This window comes from Tupaia chinensis, unplaced genomic scaffold (genome assembly GCF_000334495.1).
Source record: "Tupaia chinensis unplaced genomic scaffold, TupChi_1.0 Scaffold000066_1, whole genome shotgun sequence".
In the NCBI taxonomy this organism is placed as follows: Eukaryota; Metazoa; Chordata; class Mammalia; order Scandentia; family Tupaiidae; genus Tupaia; species Tupaia belangeri.
Window position 1 is genome coordinate 9,581,074 of NW_006159525.1, and position 19,833 is coordinate 9,600,906.

General features: G+C 36.6%; 1 protein-coding gene across 2 annotated transcripts in view; it reads left to right on the top strand.

Annotated features, from left to right (window-relative positions):
• The window catches only part of SPHKAP (SPHK1 interactor, AKAP domain containing), a 201,968-nt gene that overhangs the window by 143,781 nt on the left and 38,354 nt on the right, over positions 1-19,833 (top strand). For both annotated transcript variants that reach the window (XM_006141926.2, XM_006141927.2), the window contains exons 4-5: positions 14,699-14,758; positions 16,069-16,203. In XM_006141926.2, the coding sequence (XP_006141988.1) occupies positions 14,699-14,758; positions 16,069-16,203 (195 nt within the window). The remainder of the gene's footprint in view (positions 1-14,698; positions 14,759-16,068; positions 16,204-19,833) is intronic.

Consider the following 19,833-nt stretch of genomic DNA (forward strand, 5'->3'; position numbering starts at 1 on the left):
TCTCAAAAGACCCCAGCATTCTGTGAGGTTTAAAATGTTTTAAATCTATTGTAGGTCATATCAGTTGACCATCAGCTGGACACAGTGATTGCTCTCATCTCATTGGCTCTATGAAATGTGGCTGAGCCCACTGATTCATCTCATTGGCTGTATCAAATATGGCTTAATCAGCTAGTCATCCCTCACTGATCTCCTGCCTACCTTACATGGGGCAGGGAATTTTCTGCTCTGGTTAGTTTTTCTATCCAGACACATGGGCAGATGCCCAGTTCCCTTATCCACTTCCATTAGCTAACTTTCTCCCGCCTCACTATCACCACCCACTGTTACCACTTGTATGTGTGTGGGAAGGTGAGGACACTTACAGTCTGCTCTCTTATCAAAGCTCAAGCAAGCAGTACAGTTCTATTAACTACAGTTGCCATTTTGCACTTGAGATAGTGGAACTTACACGTCTTATAATAGAAAGTTTGTGCACTTTGACCAACATCTCCCGATTTCCTCTACACCCACCCCTAACTCGGGCACACTCTTGCTCCTCTGGGCGTCTATGAATTTCCCATTTTTAAGTTCTACATATTTATCATTAAATTCCATATTTATCTTCCTGTGTCTGGCTTATTTCACTTAGCAAAATGTTCTCCAGGTTCTATTTTAGTAATTAATTAGAATCATTATCAATGGAAACAAATATGAAAGACTTTATTTTTCCACTATGATAGGTGTTCCCTCTCATGTTTTTCTTTGTCTGATTTTTTTTTCCAATTATCTATTGATTATGTGGAAACTATAGACCTCAGAATTTTCTTTCTCAAAGACTTGGATTTAATGGCCATGTATTTGAAAAGCAAGTTACTTCTCAACACTTGGCATTCTGCTAGAACATTTAAATTAATGAGTCTCAAAAGGGCCCTATAAATCCAATCTATAGGAATGGCAATTCAGAGAGATGCCTTAAGCTAATGGCTTCACAAAGTAATTCTAGCATAGGCCAAAGAAACTAAGTAGCTCTTTGAGACCCAATGAAATAAAATGAAAACCACTTCCTGATATCTTGTATCCATACTAATTGTCAATCTGGATTGTTCTGTTTGAAAAAAAGAAAAAGAAAAAGAAAGAAAGAAAAGAAAAAGAAATATCTTTCTTCCCTTAGCAGCTAGATTTAAGGACTAAATTCTCTAAATTTTTTTCTACACTTGCCTGGGTAGCATCATTCAAGATACACATTTAGTAAGTGCTACTGAGGTTTTATTTTTCATACATTTTACCTATGACACTGGGATCGCAGCATTGCTTACTCCCCTCGCCCCCCAGTATTTAATTAGAGAGAGAAAGAGAAAGGGACAGGTACTCTTGACAAGTCCTCACCATGCCATAGTATACTCCATTACCCCCGCCCAGCTAGCCCTGGTTCCAGGCATGCCTAGTTTGTTCAGGTCAACCTGGAACCCAAACCCAGGCCTCCAATATGGCTCTAGTGTAGTGCAACAGCACCCTACCACCTCTGTACTGAAGCTAAGCCACATCACTTTGCTATTGCAAATGCACCGAGTATTTGCTTAAGGTCAACGTTGAAGTTACTTAGTAGTGTGGTTGTTAAAAGTATGAAAGATGCAAGTTAGATGTCTAGTTTAAACAAATTATTTGCATTTTTAAGTTCAGTTCACTATTATATTTTCCCAGTGATTCTAAGTGTTTAAATTGCCTCTCATCTGTTCTAAAATAATAAAGCTAAGACTACAAACATGAGTTTCTACTTTTCTTCTATTTCCTTTGTGCAGATGTATTAATATATGACTTTAAGAGGAAATATTTTCTTTTATTACTTGAAAGGTGAAAAGTCAGAAATAATCTTTAATGACAGTTTAGCTATATCATTATAGCGTGAAATTCTATAAAATCTTAAAATGTAGTATTTATGCTCAATTTATAATGTCTGTGGCATTTTGTTCTTATGCTATAGTTAGAGATCAGGCGTTTCATACTGGAGGGGAGTTTTTTCAGTCAACTAATTACCTTTACAACATCAATGAAAAGTGCATCCTCAACTAAGTTTTATTTCTTTTTAATGTGAAAATTAAGCTAATCCATATATCCTTTCATATAATGTGTCGAGAAATTCAAATTCAAATTATGCATTGGGTTTAAGTGGTTAATCTACACATAAAAGTCAATATTTACTCATTCTAATTCAAGGTCTTCTTCATTCCTAATTGGGTCTCCATTTGTCTCCATGTCTCTTAAACAGCATATTCATCACATTCCTATCTAGGAATTTATAAATGATAATGATTAAGCAAGAGTTTACATTTCCAGCATGTCTGCATCTCCTTGTTGAGTCGTAATTTTTTGCACTTTATAAATGTAGTGGAGGGCCAGCATGTGGTGTAGAGGTTAAACACACATATATATACACACACATATATATACATACACATATATATACACACACATATATATACACACATATATATACACACACATATATATAAACACACATATATATACATACACATATATATACACACACATATATATACACACATATATACACACACATATATATACACACACATATATATACACACACATATATATACACACACATATATATACACAAACATATATATACATACACATATATATACACACACATATATATATACACACACATATATATACACACACATATATATACATACACATATATATACACACACATATATACACACACATATATATACACACACATATATATACACACACATATATACACACACACATATATATACACACACATATATATACACACACATATATATACATATATATATTACAATATAATATATATATAATATATTACAATATAATATATATTATATATATATTACACACACACGTTACACTTATATATACTATATAAAATATATATGCAATTTAATAGTTTGGCCACTAAATAATATTTACGTAATGAAACTAAAATAAATATTTACAAGTAAATAAAATCTTAGTGAAAAAAAGTACTTTCAGGCAAGGAGACAAGATTATTATTTTAAATTCTTAGAACTAGCTGCTCTTGGGGCCGGCAGGTGGTGTGGGTTGTTTAGGATGCTGGACTCCTATGTGGCCGACTGCAGTTTGAGTCCTGGACTTGGTGGCTTGCATTCTCACTTTCTCTCTCTCTCTCTCTCTCTCTCTGTCCCTCTCTGGTCAAATTAAAATAAATAAATAAAGTTAAATAAAAATCATTCTTTTTTTAAAAAAGGAAGAAAGAGAAGGAAGGAAAGCTGTTCTTGGGGCCAACAGGTAGAATGGTAGTTAAGGCATGGGACTCCCACATGGCCAACTGTGGCTTGAGTTCCAGACCTGGCAGCTTGCTTTCTCATTTTCTCTCTCTCTGTCTTAATCTGGTGATTACACATGCATTATAGCAAATTTAAAAATAAAAATAATCAAAATAAAATTAAATAAATAATTCTTTAAAAAAAAAGAAAAGGTTTTTCTTCATAAATGTTTTATCCCCAATTATTTAGGTTAAACCTTATGAGATTGTCATTTTTTCATGAAAGAAATTGAACAGCAACAGTCATTTCGAATAGCTGACTCTCACAGGTAATAATTCAGAAATCAATAAAATGTCATCCAATTTGCTCTGAGTAGGAACATGTACTTGGAGAGGGAAGAGCAAATACAGCATTTTCCATATTTTATATTTCATTTAATCTGCATGCAAATTCTTTAAGCAAGTATTTTATGATCCTTGTTTTTAAAGAGATTTGTAAAAGTCACAATTGGTAAGGGATATTGCCAGGATGTGAAGCCAAGCTTGTCTATAGCCAAAGTCCATCCTTCTTCCACTCCTGCACTGCTGTGCTTCGATGGGGAGAATCTTCAAGTTATACAGGGGTCTCATTCTAAGGATCTCCTGATGAGTCTCCATGGATAAGTCATTTATGCTGCCAGATGATTTTCTCCACTGTTTTCTGATGAAACTGACACCATTCTAACATTCCGAACAATGAATGAGTTCTCCATAAGACTATTTCAAACGATTTGGAAATGGGGTGAGGTTTGTTTGTTTGTTTGTTTTTCTCTATATACAACCTACTTACTTTTCAAAAAAAAAAAAAAAAAAAACTTTGTGTGGGACCGAAGGTGACATCATGGTTAAGGCGCTGGACTCCCATAGGGCCAACCATGGTTCAAGTCCTGGACCTAGCAGCTTGAAACTCATGCCAGGAATATGTCCATGTGTGCCCAATATCTCAAGACGATAATGAAGAAGAAAGAATTGTGGCATGGCCATACCCCCTGGGAGGTGATTTCTCGCTTTCAGTCTGTCTTGTCTCTGTCTCCCTAGCAAATGCATACACCCTATAGCAAAAATCTCTCCATAGAGAATTACTATCAAAAGTCACCTTACCCTATGATTTGAGGATCTGGATTATTTCTGGCCTCCTTGAATCAAGGGCAACTGTTTTCTCTCTGTCATTCTCCTCCTAGAACATATTTATCCAGATCAGAATTATAGTTTTGAACTGAGCACATTCAAAGAATAGAAAGGGCTTATTTGAGAAAAAGAAACAAAAAGCAGTTTGAGGATAAGAAATTTTGAAATACATAGAACACATTATATATTTTGAGATATGTAAAATTATTGCATTTAACTGGATAATGGGTAAGACTTTTGTGTTCTAGTCATGACTGTCTCTGGGTTAGTAAACAGATCATCGCACCTAATACTTTCTGAGGTCTTTCCCACGTGTCAGAAGTTAAAACTCTTCTGACTACTATTCCTCATTCTCCTGACACTAGTTCCATGTCCTGAAATAGTGTAGACCAAGAGGAATGAAAGGCTGATTACTTATCGACATAAGTTATTACTATTGTCTTAGTCCATTTTCTGTTGCTGTAACTGAATACCACCAACTAGATAATTTATGAAGAAGTATATTTAGTTCATGGCTCTAGAGGTTTTACGGCCCAGGATGGAGGGGCCACATCTAGTGAGAGCCTTATGGCTACTTTATGACATGGCAGAAAGCAGCTCATCGAAAGACAGAGCAAGAGTGCCAGCTTGGGTTTCTATTCCAATCTTACGGGGTTACTAATGCCGGCATGACCCCATCTAACCCTAATTACCTCTCAAAGACCTCATCTCTTCATATTGGCATAATGGAGGTTAAATTTCAACCTGAGTGTAGGAGGGGACAAACATTCAAACCATGGCACCATTAAAGTTGCTGTTAATTGCTCTGACTCTTTGAAGCTTGGCTTAATTACAAAAATAAAGATAAAGTGGAGGCTTGAGAATTCATCTTGATCAAAAAGAAACCAAAGTTTTTCTAGAAGCAGAATAAAAGATCCCCCCACCATTATACATGGTGTCCATAATCAGTCGACTACTTGATAATTAATCTATCTTGTACTTTTCTCTGTCTGCACTATCCCAGGATGGGACTCCTGACAGTTCAAAATTATCAGTGTTCTTTGTGAGTTATTCACCTCAGTAATTTCTGTGAGGAAAATGTAAGCAAGGTGAGCCTATCTATCTTCTCCTTGCTTTTTGTTTTTTGTTTTTTGTTTTTTTTTCAACTGTACATACAAAGTAGAGCTTCCAGGTAAGTCCTGTTCCAAAAGAAATTTGACTCGTCTCCATCCCTAAAAATCTTGGGCATGGCTTTTTCTTTAGACCACTCCTTTCAGTAGGAGGAAGTGGCAGGAGAAAGCTCTCATCACCAAACAGGTGAGAGGTGAGAAAATTACCATCAAAGTCATCTTATCCTGTGATTTCCAAATCCTCAGTCACCAGGGGACATGGTGAAAAATAAATATCTCCTTGGAAGCAAACCAAATGTACAAAAATTGATACATGTACAAATAAAATGCAGTATTAGTATACAATGAAATAATATTCTGCAGTAAAAAATAACAACTTTAGCTACAGCTCCTTCCCCACAGTGGCACGAGAGCTGTGAGCAAAGCCTGCGGATGCACTCCCTTTCATGGACAGCATCTTCAGTTCCACCATTACCACCCAGATTCGCTCAGCAAATGCTTACTGCACTTTCTATGCCAAGATTATATTCTCCTCGGTAATTAGTTGTAATGTTTCAAGGAATGCAGAACTATCTTCTCTTGAACAAATACTTGGGAATTCTTTTTTTGTTTGTTTGTTTTAGAGAAGTTTTTTTGCTATAGGGCACGTGCACTCGACAGAAAGAGAGACAAGACAGAAAGCAAGAAATCATCCCCCAGGAGGATGATCACACCACAGTCCCATCTCCTTCATTCTCCTCTTTGGATCTTAGGCACGCACACACCCATGCCCAGTGTGAGTTTAAGCCACCAGGTCCAGGGCTCAAACTGTGATTGTCTACATGGGAGTCCAGTGACTTTTCCATTACACTAACTGCTGGTCCTGGGAACTCTTGATTTAACCTTCCTGAAGTCCTCAGAGCTAAACAATGGTGTTGATCCCAGAGGAAAAGTAGATGCCTTGGAGTTCCACCTTAAACTTCGAGAACAGCTCTTCACGTGATGGGTGGAGTGCGGGCATGTAGTGGAAGTCAGCAAATAGCAACTGCTGAGCAAAGGGAGGCAACACATAGCCACCCTCGAGGAACTGCCAGTGACTAATTAGCCACAAAGAGGCTATTACTAAAAATCATATAGGAAAACATCTTACATGTAATGGATGCAAAGTATGATAGTGTTACATTACCGCTTGTTATATATACACACATGTAAGTCAGAGAAAATATGATAACTCTGTATTACCACTTTGTGTTATGTATACGTACAAGAGAGCACATTTTTTCCCAAGCATGTGAAAACTCCTTAGTCTGCTGATTTTCTGGGTTTTGTGCCTAAGTGATCTTAGAGACTATTCTCAAGAAGGAAGCACTTACCTAGAACAGACCTTTGAAATGGAAATCTAAAATAAATACAATGTGTTATTTATCTAGTAAGTGTACATCAAATGTTACATATAAATGTATCCTTTTTTTCCAAAAGATAGAAAACATCTTAATTTTTAGTAGGAAAATAGATAATGATCTTGAATGGCATACTTTTTAAAAATTTATTTCTTAACCTAGCAGTAAAATTGACTTAATGTATGGTTAGTTAAAATATCTCTCATCATTTAGAAGTTACTGTACCTTTTACAATATCCCAAACTGCTTGAATTGCTACCCCCCACAAAAAAAAGCATTTCAAAGATATTTTTTCAAAAATATTGACGAAAACACTAAAAGCAAAGAAGTTTGCTGCTCTCGAGTGTAAATAAAACTTTATATTTTATTTTGTGTGATTGGTGCAATCATTTTAGAGCAATTACTGTATACAAATGCAGTATTTTCTCCAACAGTTAAGTGAGCTCCAGAATTTCTGACAGAATGGTGGCATAAAGACATTGATGAAAAAATTGCCATTTTAGTATCATCAGCCTGAAGTACTAATCATGAAAAATGCCATATTCTTTAGAAGATAATTTTGGCCCTGGGTCCTGAATCTAGCAGAAATCTTTCAGTTGGGGGAAGAAAGGAGCTGTTTTTTTTCTTTTGGAAGCTTTATGGATTGGCATTTTGATACTATCAAATTAAGAGATCCTGTCATGCCCCACAACCAGATGGCTGCATTGTTAGAAACTGCCGGAAGAAGGAATCGGTTTTCTTGTAAGATAAACCATAAGTATATATTTGGATGCCTAGATTTTAAGAGCAATTTGCTATCATGCGCTTCTAAGTATATTTCTTTATTTCTTCCGTGAATGAGACAGAGACAGGAAAGAAGAAAAGAGAGAGACAAGACAGGCACCTCCAACAGGGTTTTCATGCTGCAGTCTCCGCAGGCCTGGATCTTGGGCACGTGTGCCTGGTGTGCTCAGGAAGGTCTTGGGACGTGAATCCAGATCTTTCCCGTGTGGGTCTAGTTATGGTACTGCTAGGCCACTGACACTACCCGTCTCCCAACAATATTTTTGGTTAACATTTCCTAAGCAGTCTCTCCCTAACAAAGACTTCCTTAATTGGTTTTAGCTCATTCAGAAGAACAAAAATCCCCAGTAGAGAAAGTCAAAGGTCTCACATCTCAAACTAAAACCCCTACTGTCATTTAAGCTCTTACATAGTGATTTCATACATCTATAGAGAGATTTCTCGACTACTGCACTTGATTATTTATGCAGTCTAAAAAGTTGACTGAAATGAACACATAAAACTATCTACATGCTGTACAGGTTTAATGCTAATAGTCATCAATTTTGTTTATGTATCTTTAATTCAAAAAGTCAAACCTGTTTTTTAAATCCAATGTAGTAATATCGCCTTTGTCTGATAGTTTATGTCAAAACTTTTTTTTTTTTTTTGAGAGGTTTTCACTATAGGGCACATGCACTCACCAGACAGACAGAGAGAGACAGAGAGACAGAAAGCGAGAAATCACCCCCCAGGGGGGATGGCCACGCCGCAATCCCTTCTCCTCCATTCTCCTCTCAGGATCTTGGGCACATATGCACACGTGCCCGGCGTGAGTTTTAAGTCACGAGGTCCAAGACGCGAATGCCAGTCGACTACATGGGGAGTCCAGCGACATAGCCATTATGCTAACTGCTGGTCCCCAAAACTATTTTTGAGAGTTGATATAGCTGCATCACAAAAAATGCTAAGTTACAATCCACTTCAAAAATTATTTTATTTTGTGCTCACTTGGGCAGCACTGATAGTAAAATTGGAATGATGTGGAGAATTGCATGGCCCCTGCATGAGGATGATTAATGGACATAAGATGCATGTAAATAAAAGAAATGGTATACCACAGCAGAATAAATATGGGCAATCAAAACATACTTAAAAAAAATAAAAGTAGGACTATGACCAAATGTGCACAACATGATGCAATGTTCAATCCTGAAGAAGATGCATGTGCATATTCATCTTTGATTCAATTGGTACATACTGTATACACGCTTTGAAAAACCATACTGTACCCACAAAAATGTACATTGAATATATGTAATCAGAAATTAAATTCTTTAAAACAGTGACTGTACCTGGTTCCAGGAAGACTTCCTAAATATAGTACGATGGTTAATGGATCTTATTTAAAGTGTGACTTGGGGCCAGAAAGTGGCATGTGATTAAGGCTCTGGACTCACACATGGCTGACCGTGGATTCCAGTCCCAGGCTGGGTGGCTTGAAAATCATACTTGGTGTGTGTATGTGTGTGTGCGCCCAAGATCCTGAGAGAATGGAGGAGAAGGGATTGTGGCATGACCGTGATCCCAAGGTGGGGGAAGGGGTAGTTTCTCACTGTCCCTGTGCACCCTATGGCATAAAAACTAAAAACCTAAAAACTAAAAAGAGTGTGACCCTTCTGTCCATTAATGTCTCCTTTGACCATATCTTTAGGTTGCTTCTAAAAATGTCACACACTCTTAAAAAAGGGGTGTGGTGTTTAAGAGTGCTGGATTCCCACATGGCTGACCACAGTTCAAGTCCCAGACCTGGCAGCTTGTTTTCTTCTTCTCTCTCACTCTGTCCCTCTCTGATCACACTGAAATGAATAAATAAATAAATAAACAAATAAATAAAGTTAAGTAAAGGATAAATTTTTTTTAAAGTCACACAATTTGTTAAAAAAATAAAACCACATATGGCATTTTTAGCCTTCTTGGCTAATATAATCATAAAACTCAAAGAGGGACAGGATGTCTTATTGAAAAACGGTGTCCTTTTTAAATAGTGAGTAGAATAAATACAACAACTTTGTTCAGTTAGCTGATGTTGACTTTGAAATGAGCAGAGAAACTAGTTGGTTTTATCCACACTACCAGGATAGAAAGTCCTGCCTAAAAATGTCAAGATAAAAATTTTAAAGAAATAAAATGTCAAAAATCCTTTAATAAAATCTATGTTGTAATTTTCAAGCCCCCCTCCAAAATTCATTTTGTCTTGCTTTGCTAGGTTCTAATGTCAGTCCCTTTCTCACACTAATTTTTCACAAAATGTTTTATATTGCCAGCTAATAAAATATCACAATAAAATTTACTTTTAGAAATTTCTACATGGAACTTCATAAAAATAGAGTTATAAATAAAAGAAACTAATTGTGATCACTTGACTAAATAAGCCATAATACCTGAGAAAACAGCATTTTGTCTATAGACATTTAATAACTTTGAAGAATATTTTATTAACTTATGTAAAAGTCAAAACTATAAAATAACATCATTTTATCAATGATGCTTAGTCCTAAAATGTTTTATTTTAAAATCATAATAAGGAAAACAAAGTGACATAGGAGTTTGAAAATCAGAGTACCAACACAAAATTAGCTTTATTAAGTAGTCAAGAGAAAAGTGTCTGTACTCCCTTGAGTTGAAGTCCAGCTTCCATCTGCTTTGGTAGAATATGTCTGCAGATAGTCTAAACAAAGGTGTCCATAGACATGAAACAAAATGTATTTTATGTGACTGAAAAGAACTTCCATTCCAAGAAAACTATAATACCTTTTACTTGTCTTTATTAACAGTGATGGTTCCCAACATTTTGTCTTTTTCTATTTACTTAGCAAATCTGTATTCATGGGAAGAAGTTTATCTAAGTACTTTAAATAGTAGCCAATAGCTGGATTAGTCTTACCCAGTTAATTATTATTATTATTATTAATTGCTAGAGGATGAGAATATATTCACCAGAGAGAGATAGAAAGAGAAGAAGAAAAAAATTACACCAACAGGTCATGCTGCAATCCCTTCCGCTCTGTTTCTCCATCCCATTGGGATTTGGGGCACTCACACATGCACCCAGCTTGCTTTTCAACCTGCTGTCTCCAAGATTCAAACTGTATCAGCCATGTATGATCTGGCTTCCTTAACTACTCAGTGAGGGCCAGCTTACTCAGTTACTTCATCTCTAACTTCTTTTTTTTATTTTTTATCTACATTTAATCACATTGTTTAGTTTACAGAGTGAACATTTCAATATGTGAACATTTCTCCCCAGTCCAGTTGATCAAAGTATCTTCAACAGATTACACCACACCTCCCCATCCTGTCAGTGCTCATCTCTAACTTCTCTATGTATCCCCTTATATCCTTATTAGGAGAAAACTTTATTAACTACACTGGAATTCATTTATAGATAAGGAAAATCATTGTCATTATCCCTCTGGTGTGCCCTGTCACCTGAGGCAGTACTTCCACTTCATTCTGTCATGTATATTTTTTTGAGAGATTTTTGCTATGAAGTATGTGTACTCACTGTAGAAAAAGTGATAAAAAGCTGTAATCCCTTCTCTTCTATTCTCCTCTCAGGCATTTGGGCACACATGCACACACGCCAGTGTGAATTTCAAGTCGCCAGGTCCGGGTCTTGAACTGCAGTTGACCATGTGAGAGTTCAGCATCTTGACCACTATGCCACTTGCTTGTTCCCTGTCATGTTCATTTGCCGATAATAACTTATTGAGCACCTACCAAATCTTAAGAAGATAGACTATGTTCAAGGAAAAAAAAAATGGTAATTCTGTAAATACACGTACTTTAAAAAACTCCTTCCCTGGGTCATTTGCCATATTTGAATGAACTCATTGGACATAAGGCCTCAGCCTCCCCACCCACAGATTATCTTTATGGGACAAATAAATGGGTTATTATTTGTCGAAGATAATGTGTAGAGCATTCTCAACTGGATTAGTGAGAAATGTATACATGTTGGAATATTCACTTTGCAAACGAAGTGGCATATGTGATTGAATGTATAAAAGAAATTGGAATTAAAAAAAAAAAACACTACAACACAGAAACTCTCAGGCTTTATTATTTCAGTCAGACATAACACTCTTCCTAACATCTCCGCCCAGAAAAGTGAAACTTAATTTCAGCTTCCCAGTGACAAGTTTCCTTTATACATTCCTGTATTAACACTGGAAGTAGACTCACTTCTAAGGAGGGAAATACTTTATTCTAACTATGAGATCTCTTTCAACCCTCATTGCCCAGGGAGCATATCATAAATCATGAATTCCTCTTTCATTCTTCTCTTTTAAATGTCTGCTGAATTATTCCCAGTCTTCACTGAGTGAAAGGGAAAAGATACTGCCTACCTACTTTGATCTAGTTTCTGGAGTTTCTTTAGGAAGTGCCTCTTGCCTTGGACTTCATTGCTTCTGTCTTATCCTTCTCCCCACTTCACCAGGTCAGTGTCTGACAGGTGCTGATCAGGAAAACATCACCCATTGTTGTTGGTGAAACTTCCCCTCTTCACTTTTCTATGTTTTCTCAAGCTCACCTCAACTCTCCGTGCTCTGAAGTGCCATTCATGACTCACCTAATTCTCCCAACACTCTTCTCCAGCACACATGGCCTGCCACTTCTGCCATACTTCACAATGTTCTTTGTCATTTTTGGAATGGATCCTGCCTTGGGACAGATCGTAACTCCCTGAGTGCAGGAGCAATGTCTTAACATTATGTTCTCAGCACCCACACACCTTGGATATGTAGACTAGTAGTCCCCTCCTAAATCCTCTTACCCCATGTCCATCATTTCCCAGCCTTTCTAGACAGAGCTTGTCTTATGTTTTCCACCTGGAATTCAGCCTTAGTAGAGGCCTACATTTCAAGTAAACAGCCCAAAGTCATAGATACTAAAATTCACTAAGAGTAAAGCAATCACATGAACCATTTCACCAAGAAATGAATTTACTGTCAAACTACCAAAGCTTAGGTTTTAAGACTCTTGGGTTGATAGGCATTCACCTTCAAGACCCAGGGATAAGATCTAGCAGTATAGTCATATGGTTATATGTTCTAGACAATTTTCTTTTTTTATTTTTTTAAAAATATTTGTTTTTATTTTATACTATTATTATATAATTTGCTATAGGGCACATGTGTTTGCCAGAGAGAGACAGAAAGAAAAAAAAGGGAGGGAAAGTAAGAAAGCAAGCCACCATGCCTGGGACTTGAACCACAGTTGGCTATGAAGGAGTCCTGCACCCCAACCATCATCCATCTGCTGACCCAGTAAATTTTCAAAAGTAAGATATTTTAACTTCAATTGTTTCTTCCCATTCAGACGGTCTCTACGTCTTTTTGTTTTCCATTCATGTTGAGAGTCATTAGACCACAGGCATTTGTGAAATATGGCTTAAAGCAAATTTAAGTGGGGTTGCATTTACATGAAACACATGTGGCTTGTTGCTTTCATGTAAAGTTAAGTGATTGCTAGCCATCCGTATGTAGGAATGGCTTCCAGGAATACCCCTACTTCTTGGTGAAGAGTGGCAACTCCACTAGACATTGTGCCGTGAAGGTGTTAGGTCAGAAATCACATGACTCTTCAGCATGTCCTAGGCTTCCCAAGATCACAACGTGTAATGATTAGAGAGGAAAGAAAGTTTACATGCTCAAAGTTAGTCTATGTGGAATTCTTCCTGTCATCAGACATTCAACATTTAAATAAAAGATTGGGCTTTCATTGATGCCTGTGAACCAGAAATTCTCTCCTAGAGAGAATTTATTTGCTAAAGCAGCATTGAAAATAATAAATGTATTGTATGTTTTTTCCTCAGTTTTCCTGGGAAAAAATAAAACATGAGAATTCTTACCTCTGCAACGTGTACAAAACTGTGATAGTAGCACAATTAGTGAGTATAGCAACTCATATATGAAATAAATCGTATAGTAGTTTTCCACTAAATTTGACAATAAGATGAAAATTAAGTAAGATATTTTTAGTAAAAATGTGGGAAACTAAGAAAATCCAATTAACCAACTTAGCGAAAAACTGGCTTAGCCATCTAGTTTCTCTAGAGAAAATGATATTAAAAAACTGTTTTCACATAAAGAGGTGACCTAAGAGATGCAGTCAAAACTGCTGGAAAAAAAAGTATTATATGGCTATATTGGACAGCTGATTTATTAAAATATCATTTTTCTGGAAGTTTCCATGTTTGTGATATTTGTAAACCTTTAATTTTCTTGTGGCTTTTCTTTCCCCTCTAAATAAGTATTTGCTTTCTCAGTTCATTTAGGATTTTTTTTGTTACTCCTTTCCTTAAAGAATGCCTCTCAAAAGTGTATGTGCATCAGGCTCTAAGAAACCTGGCTCATGCCCTACCAGAGAGATACAGAAAGATCTGCTTGCCTTGTCTAGGCAAGTGGTGGGGGTATGTCTTGCTTTGTTCCTGTCTTGGCTGAGTTAACAAGTGTGAAGGCTTTTCTCCAGGTATAAGGAGAATTTTGCAGCCCAGAATGAATGAAAAAAGAGTTCACCCTTGGAGAACTAAAGTTGATATTAGGGGGCAGATAAATCATTATTATAGATGCTTTTCTCTGGCTTCTGGTTTCTGCTTTGCCCTCTCCCACTGTGCCACAAAATATTAAGAGCTTTGTGAAGCCCAGGGGCAAGGTAATGCACCTCTCTTAAAGGTGAGTGGGAAACTGTCTAATCAATTCAGTGACTGCAGTCCTAGCTGCATGCTATTAAAAGCCCAAGTATTAATGGATATCGAATCTGTTTTCCAAGGGCAAAGTTTCAATTATTGTACGCATATTCTCAAACTTCTCTAGACCATGAACGGCTTCTGAGCCTTATCAACTATTTATGCTTCCATTTACACTATGTGCAAAGGGATTCCTGCCTTACCACATTTTTCACTTAATGACGGTTGTTGCCCTCTTTCCTAGGTCTGCTTTGTGAATCTGGATGTGAACAAGGATGACTGCAGCACTGAGCACCTGCAGCAGGTAAGGTCTGGAAATTACACCCTCCAGGATCTCGTGAGCAAGGTGCCCCAGCACAACTTCATCTGTAAATGAAGCTCACTTTGTAGGAGACTGTAAAGAAATGATTCCAGCCTAGTCCATATTTCTCATCCTCTCCTGACATTTTCCATAAAATCTTCCCTTACATTTGTGAAATTTACTTTCCTGTGTAATTAAACCTGCTTTCCAAACCAGGGCTTCTTGTTGCCACCTTAAAGTGGATTTTTTGCTTTTCCTTTCTTCTCAAGTACCCTGTCTAAGATGAATTTTCCAAGACCTTCCAAAACCCAAGTGATACTAGCTGGACCTTCCTTTGGTTGCTCAGGCTTACCCCCTTTCTGCTGCTTACCTTAAATGTTTTATATTCACCTGGGACTTAAATTTTATGCACCTAGTCAGGCCCAGCAGATGGTATAATGGTTATGCTGCTGGACTCCCACACAGTCGACCATGGTTTGAGTCCGGGACCCAGTGGCTTAAAACTCATGCCGGGCTTGGGTGCATGCTTGCCCAAAATCCTGAGAGGAGAATGGAGGAGAAGAGAAGGGATTACAGCATGGCCATCTCCCCTAGGGAGTGATTTCTCACTTTTTTTGAGAAATATACATATATATATATATATATACACATTCAGTCACTGGCAAATTGGCATCTTAAGAACTGTGCATTTAAAGAATTTATGTGAGTGATTTGGGATAATCAGCTATGGCTAAGAGTACACACTTTGGCAATGATTTAGCTACACAAACTTGTGCAAATTACTCTGGGCCTTAAGCTGTATATATGTAATAAAAGCCATAATGCTACCTAATCCATATAAGGTTGTTGTAAGACATAATATATGTACACATATATATGTACACATATATATGTACACATAGTCTTTAATACAGTGTTCAGTACATACAGTAAAATCTATGTTCATCATTATTTTTTATCATTATTATTGACTTTATTAGAACAGAAGAGTATTAGTAAACAATTCTCTGGTTCAAAGTTTAACAGGGAAAAAATTTCCAGTCTACTACTTATGTTTTGAGGTGATAATAATTACTAAATGTTTACTTTGGAAATTTTAAAACTAAAAACTTTTCAAGCTTACATTTTCCATTCCAATGTAAATTCCATGCTTTAATTTTATGTCGTTTCTTCTAATAATAAGTTTGATAGATTAAGCAATCTATAGTATGAGCAGTTACACAAGTAAATCATTTTTGCAAGTGAAATAATTTGGAGGTAGTATTTTGAAAGTGAAACATAAATCAGCTAAACTAATGATTCTTGCTCCACAGAAACTTGTCAATGTTTCACCAGATCTTCCAAAACTTATCAGCTCCATGAATGTCCAACAGCCAAAAGAAAATGAAATTGTCCTCCTAAGTGGGTTAGCATCTGGAAATCTCCAGGCGAATTTTGAAGTTTCAAAGGTAATAAATATCAGTTCTTGATAAGTGATTCACTTAATGATAAGTAATCTAGAGTCAGCTTTGCACGAATCAGATGAATCAATATGAACTCTTGCTACACACAGCTCCTGTGGCATAAGAATACAACGATGCCTTTGTGGGCGAGCAAGTGGCGAGGTGGCTAAAGGCACTAGATCCCATATGGCTGACATGAGGTTCAAAACCTGAACCTAGTGGCTTGAAAAACATGCTGTGTGCATGTGTGTGCTTGCCCAAAATCCCGAGAAGAAAGTAGTGGAGAGGGTATTGTAGTGTACCTATCCTCTCTAGGGGATGATTTCTCACTTTCTCTCTCTGAGTGTCTCTCTCCAGAAAACACATGTGCTCTATAGCAGAAAGTGGGGAGGGAGCTTTTGTATTCAAGAGTGGTCTTCATTTGTATTTATTCTAAATATTGTCACTCAGGTTTTTATAGAGCTTCCCTTACAGTAATTCCCAATTTCTATTATCTTCTCTAGCTCATAATGCTAGGTTGCACTTGAACTAGAGCAGCCTAGGCATTTGGGCTTTCCGCAAGTATACTGGATAATCAAAAAATTAGAATTGTCTTATCTTTTAGGGACAGAATCAAAAAACAATTTTTTAGGGATGGAAATTTTATTATCACTTTAATTTTTTATTTACATTTTTTGTTTCATTTTCTTTTATGCATTCAATCCCATTATTTAGCTTACAAAGTGAATATTTCAACATGTGAACATTTCTCCCTAGTTCAGTTGATAAAATTATAAAATATCTTCAATAGATAATACCACATTTCTTTGTGCCATTAATGCTTTGCCTCCCTATTTTTCTTCTAAATGTCCTTCCTCAGACCCTCCTCTTTCTCACACACTATATCTGGTGTTTATACCCATTTACCATGTTTCTATATCCTTTAGGCTAACTCACCTCGTGATCTCAGAATCTCGCAGTGTCATCTTCCCGGATATTCTTTATTTTTCAGCAGACACCAAACTACCCAAGCTACTAAATACAGGACAGTAACCCCAAGGATACAAAGAGAATTGTCTGGACACAGACAATAAAATTCCCAGGATAAAAGAAAAATGATTTATCTTTTAATGTCAAGATATAAAATAATGGCTTTTTTTTGAAGGAGAATTGCATATTTTTAATAATAATACATGACTTATGTAAAAATAACTAATAGCAAGTCCACTTTACAAAAAAAATTCTAGGCCCTGTTTTGGTTTTTCAAAGTGCTGAAGTGATATGATAAATTAACCAAATTACCTTTATCTGTAGGTCATATCTGGTGCTATAGCTACTAACAATGTACCCTACAATTACATGAATCCTCAGTAATCTTGGTTAGTCAACAAATTGCACAGTATGTCTTCAAAATAGGGCATAGAATGAAGACTTTCTTCCTATTTTCTTTATAGCATTTATACATTTTCTTTAATGGTGCTTTGGGTTTATAGAGCATTTTGTCTAGCTTTTTGCAAGTATGGATATTACTGGGAAATCCCAGCTTTCTTCCATTATCTTGATGAAAATTGATATTGAAATTAATTAGACCTGACCTTGAGTTGAACTTACTAGACTTTGATTAATTCAGGTTAGAATTCTTAATTAAACATGACAGAAAATTGGCTTAAGCACAAACAGAATGTATCATCTCATGTAACTTTAAAAACAAACAAACAAAACACAGTGGATAGATAACAGGGACTTGAACAACATCATCGAGGCATGGATTTTTCTTGTGTCCCTCCTTTCTTTCCATCGTCCCCATTATCAGACAAGGCCTTCTCACAAGGAGGCAATATCCTTGTGGGTTCAAATCAAGAGATAAAGAGTAAATGTCCCTTCCAAGCAGCTCTCTACAAAAAAATCTCATCATGTCCTATTTTCTATGTGTCTCATGCCCATTTCTGAACCAATCACCATGGTCTAAGGAATCCATTGTTCAGATTGGCCAGGCTGAGTCACATAATCACCTCTACAGATGGAGATGAATTAACTCTATGAAAACAACTCAGATTATGAGCAGGGAAGAAAATGCTGCCCCACATGTGTGAGCACCAGAAGATGGGCAAATGAGTCACACAGACCACATGGATGGTCACTGAGATCAGAGTGAGTAGAAATGCCAAGGACTCATTAAAGATCGCCCTCCAAAAGAAGTTCCAAATTCTACCTGCCTTTTCTGAAGAGTTATCAGTATTGTCTTTACCATTTGATACTGCTTTGTTCCTCCACCACCTCCTGTTTCGTTTTACCCTGCTGCAGTCTCCCAACCCCCTAAATCATTGTGCAGACACCACAACCCATATGTTTTAATTAATCGGAATGTAGGGCAGCACTTCAGTGCTGAATCTGGAGTGGAACTAATCAACCCTTATTTCTAGGGATATTCTGCATTTGGCTGCTTTGTCCCATTGAAGTTGGTTACCTGTAGATTCATAATATTTTTTCATATTTGTTTTTGGAATTAATTTTTTAAAATTTATTATTGTTTTTTACACATTCAATTGCTATATATCATTTAGATTGTATAGAGAATTTACCCAACATGAAATACACTTCAGACCAGTCCAGTTAAGAATACTATACACGTCATCATCAACAGGTAATAAATCATTTCTGTGTCCCACAAATGTCTTACCTTTCTATTTTTCTTCCTAATTCTCTCTAATTATGAGGAAAATGGCAAAAGAAGCTTAAGCTGCATTGTTCAAGGAATCAGAATCAGGTCCAAAGGCATAGCTAACTGTTTCCATAGACCCCCATGAAGAAGAATATAAGCAAACCACTTGGCACCTTTGACCCATAACAATCGTGTCTCACTATTTGTGATTTCAACAAATGCTATACACTAGTACTTCTCAAATGTTCATAAATATAGGAATTACCAAGAACTTCCAAGAAAATGCAGGATCTGGTTTAAAGCTGGGGTGAGGCCTGATATTGTACATTTTCTCTTTTCTTTTTGTTTTTTAGGTTTTTGCCACAGACCACATACTCTGGCAGGAGAGATACAGAGAGAGACAAAGAGAAGGAACGTGAGAAATTGCCCCCCAGGGGAAATGGCCATAATACCTTCTCTTCCACTCTCTCAGGATTTGGTGCATGCAAGTACACACATTCAGTGTGACTCATAAATTTTGGGACTGGAAATCCAGCACCTTAACCACCACTCAACCTGCTGACCCCTCATTGCACGTTTCTTACAAGCTCCCACATAATGCTGAGGCTGCTAATCCATAACTTATGCTTTGAAAAGCAAGGCCATAGAGCACTTTTCTTCAAAAACAGACTTACTCATTTATCCACAAAGGTGAACTCTATTTCTGAGCCCCCTAGGGATCTCAGAACTCCTTGGAGAATGATTGGATTTTTATTTTATAATCATATTTTCTAGAATTCCTCTATAATATTTTATCAAAGAGATTGATAAATGGTATTTATGTAATAAAAATATGTACTATTTTTAAGAAATATAAATATCTATGTGTGCTGGCATGTGTTCGTTTGCATATATGCACACTCACTATGCACATATACACACAATCAGACTCAAGAACTCCAAAATGGCAAGTTCACTAGTGTTAGACCCATTACCTCCAAACACGAATCAGCATA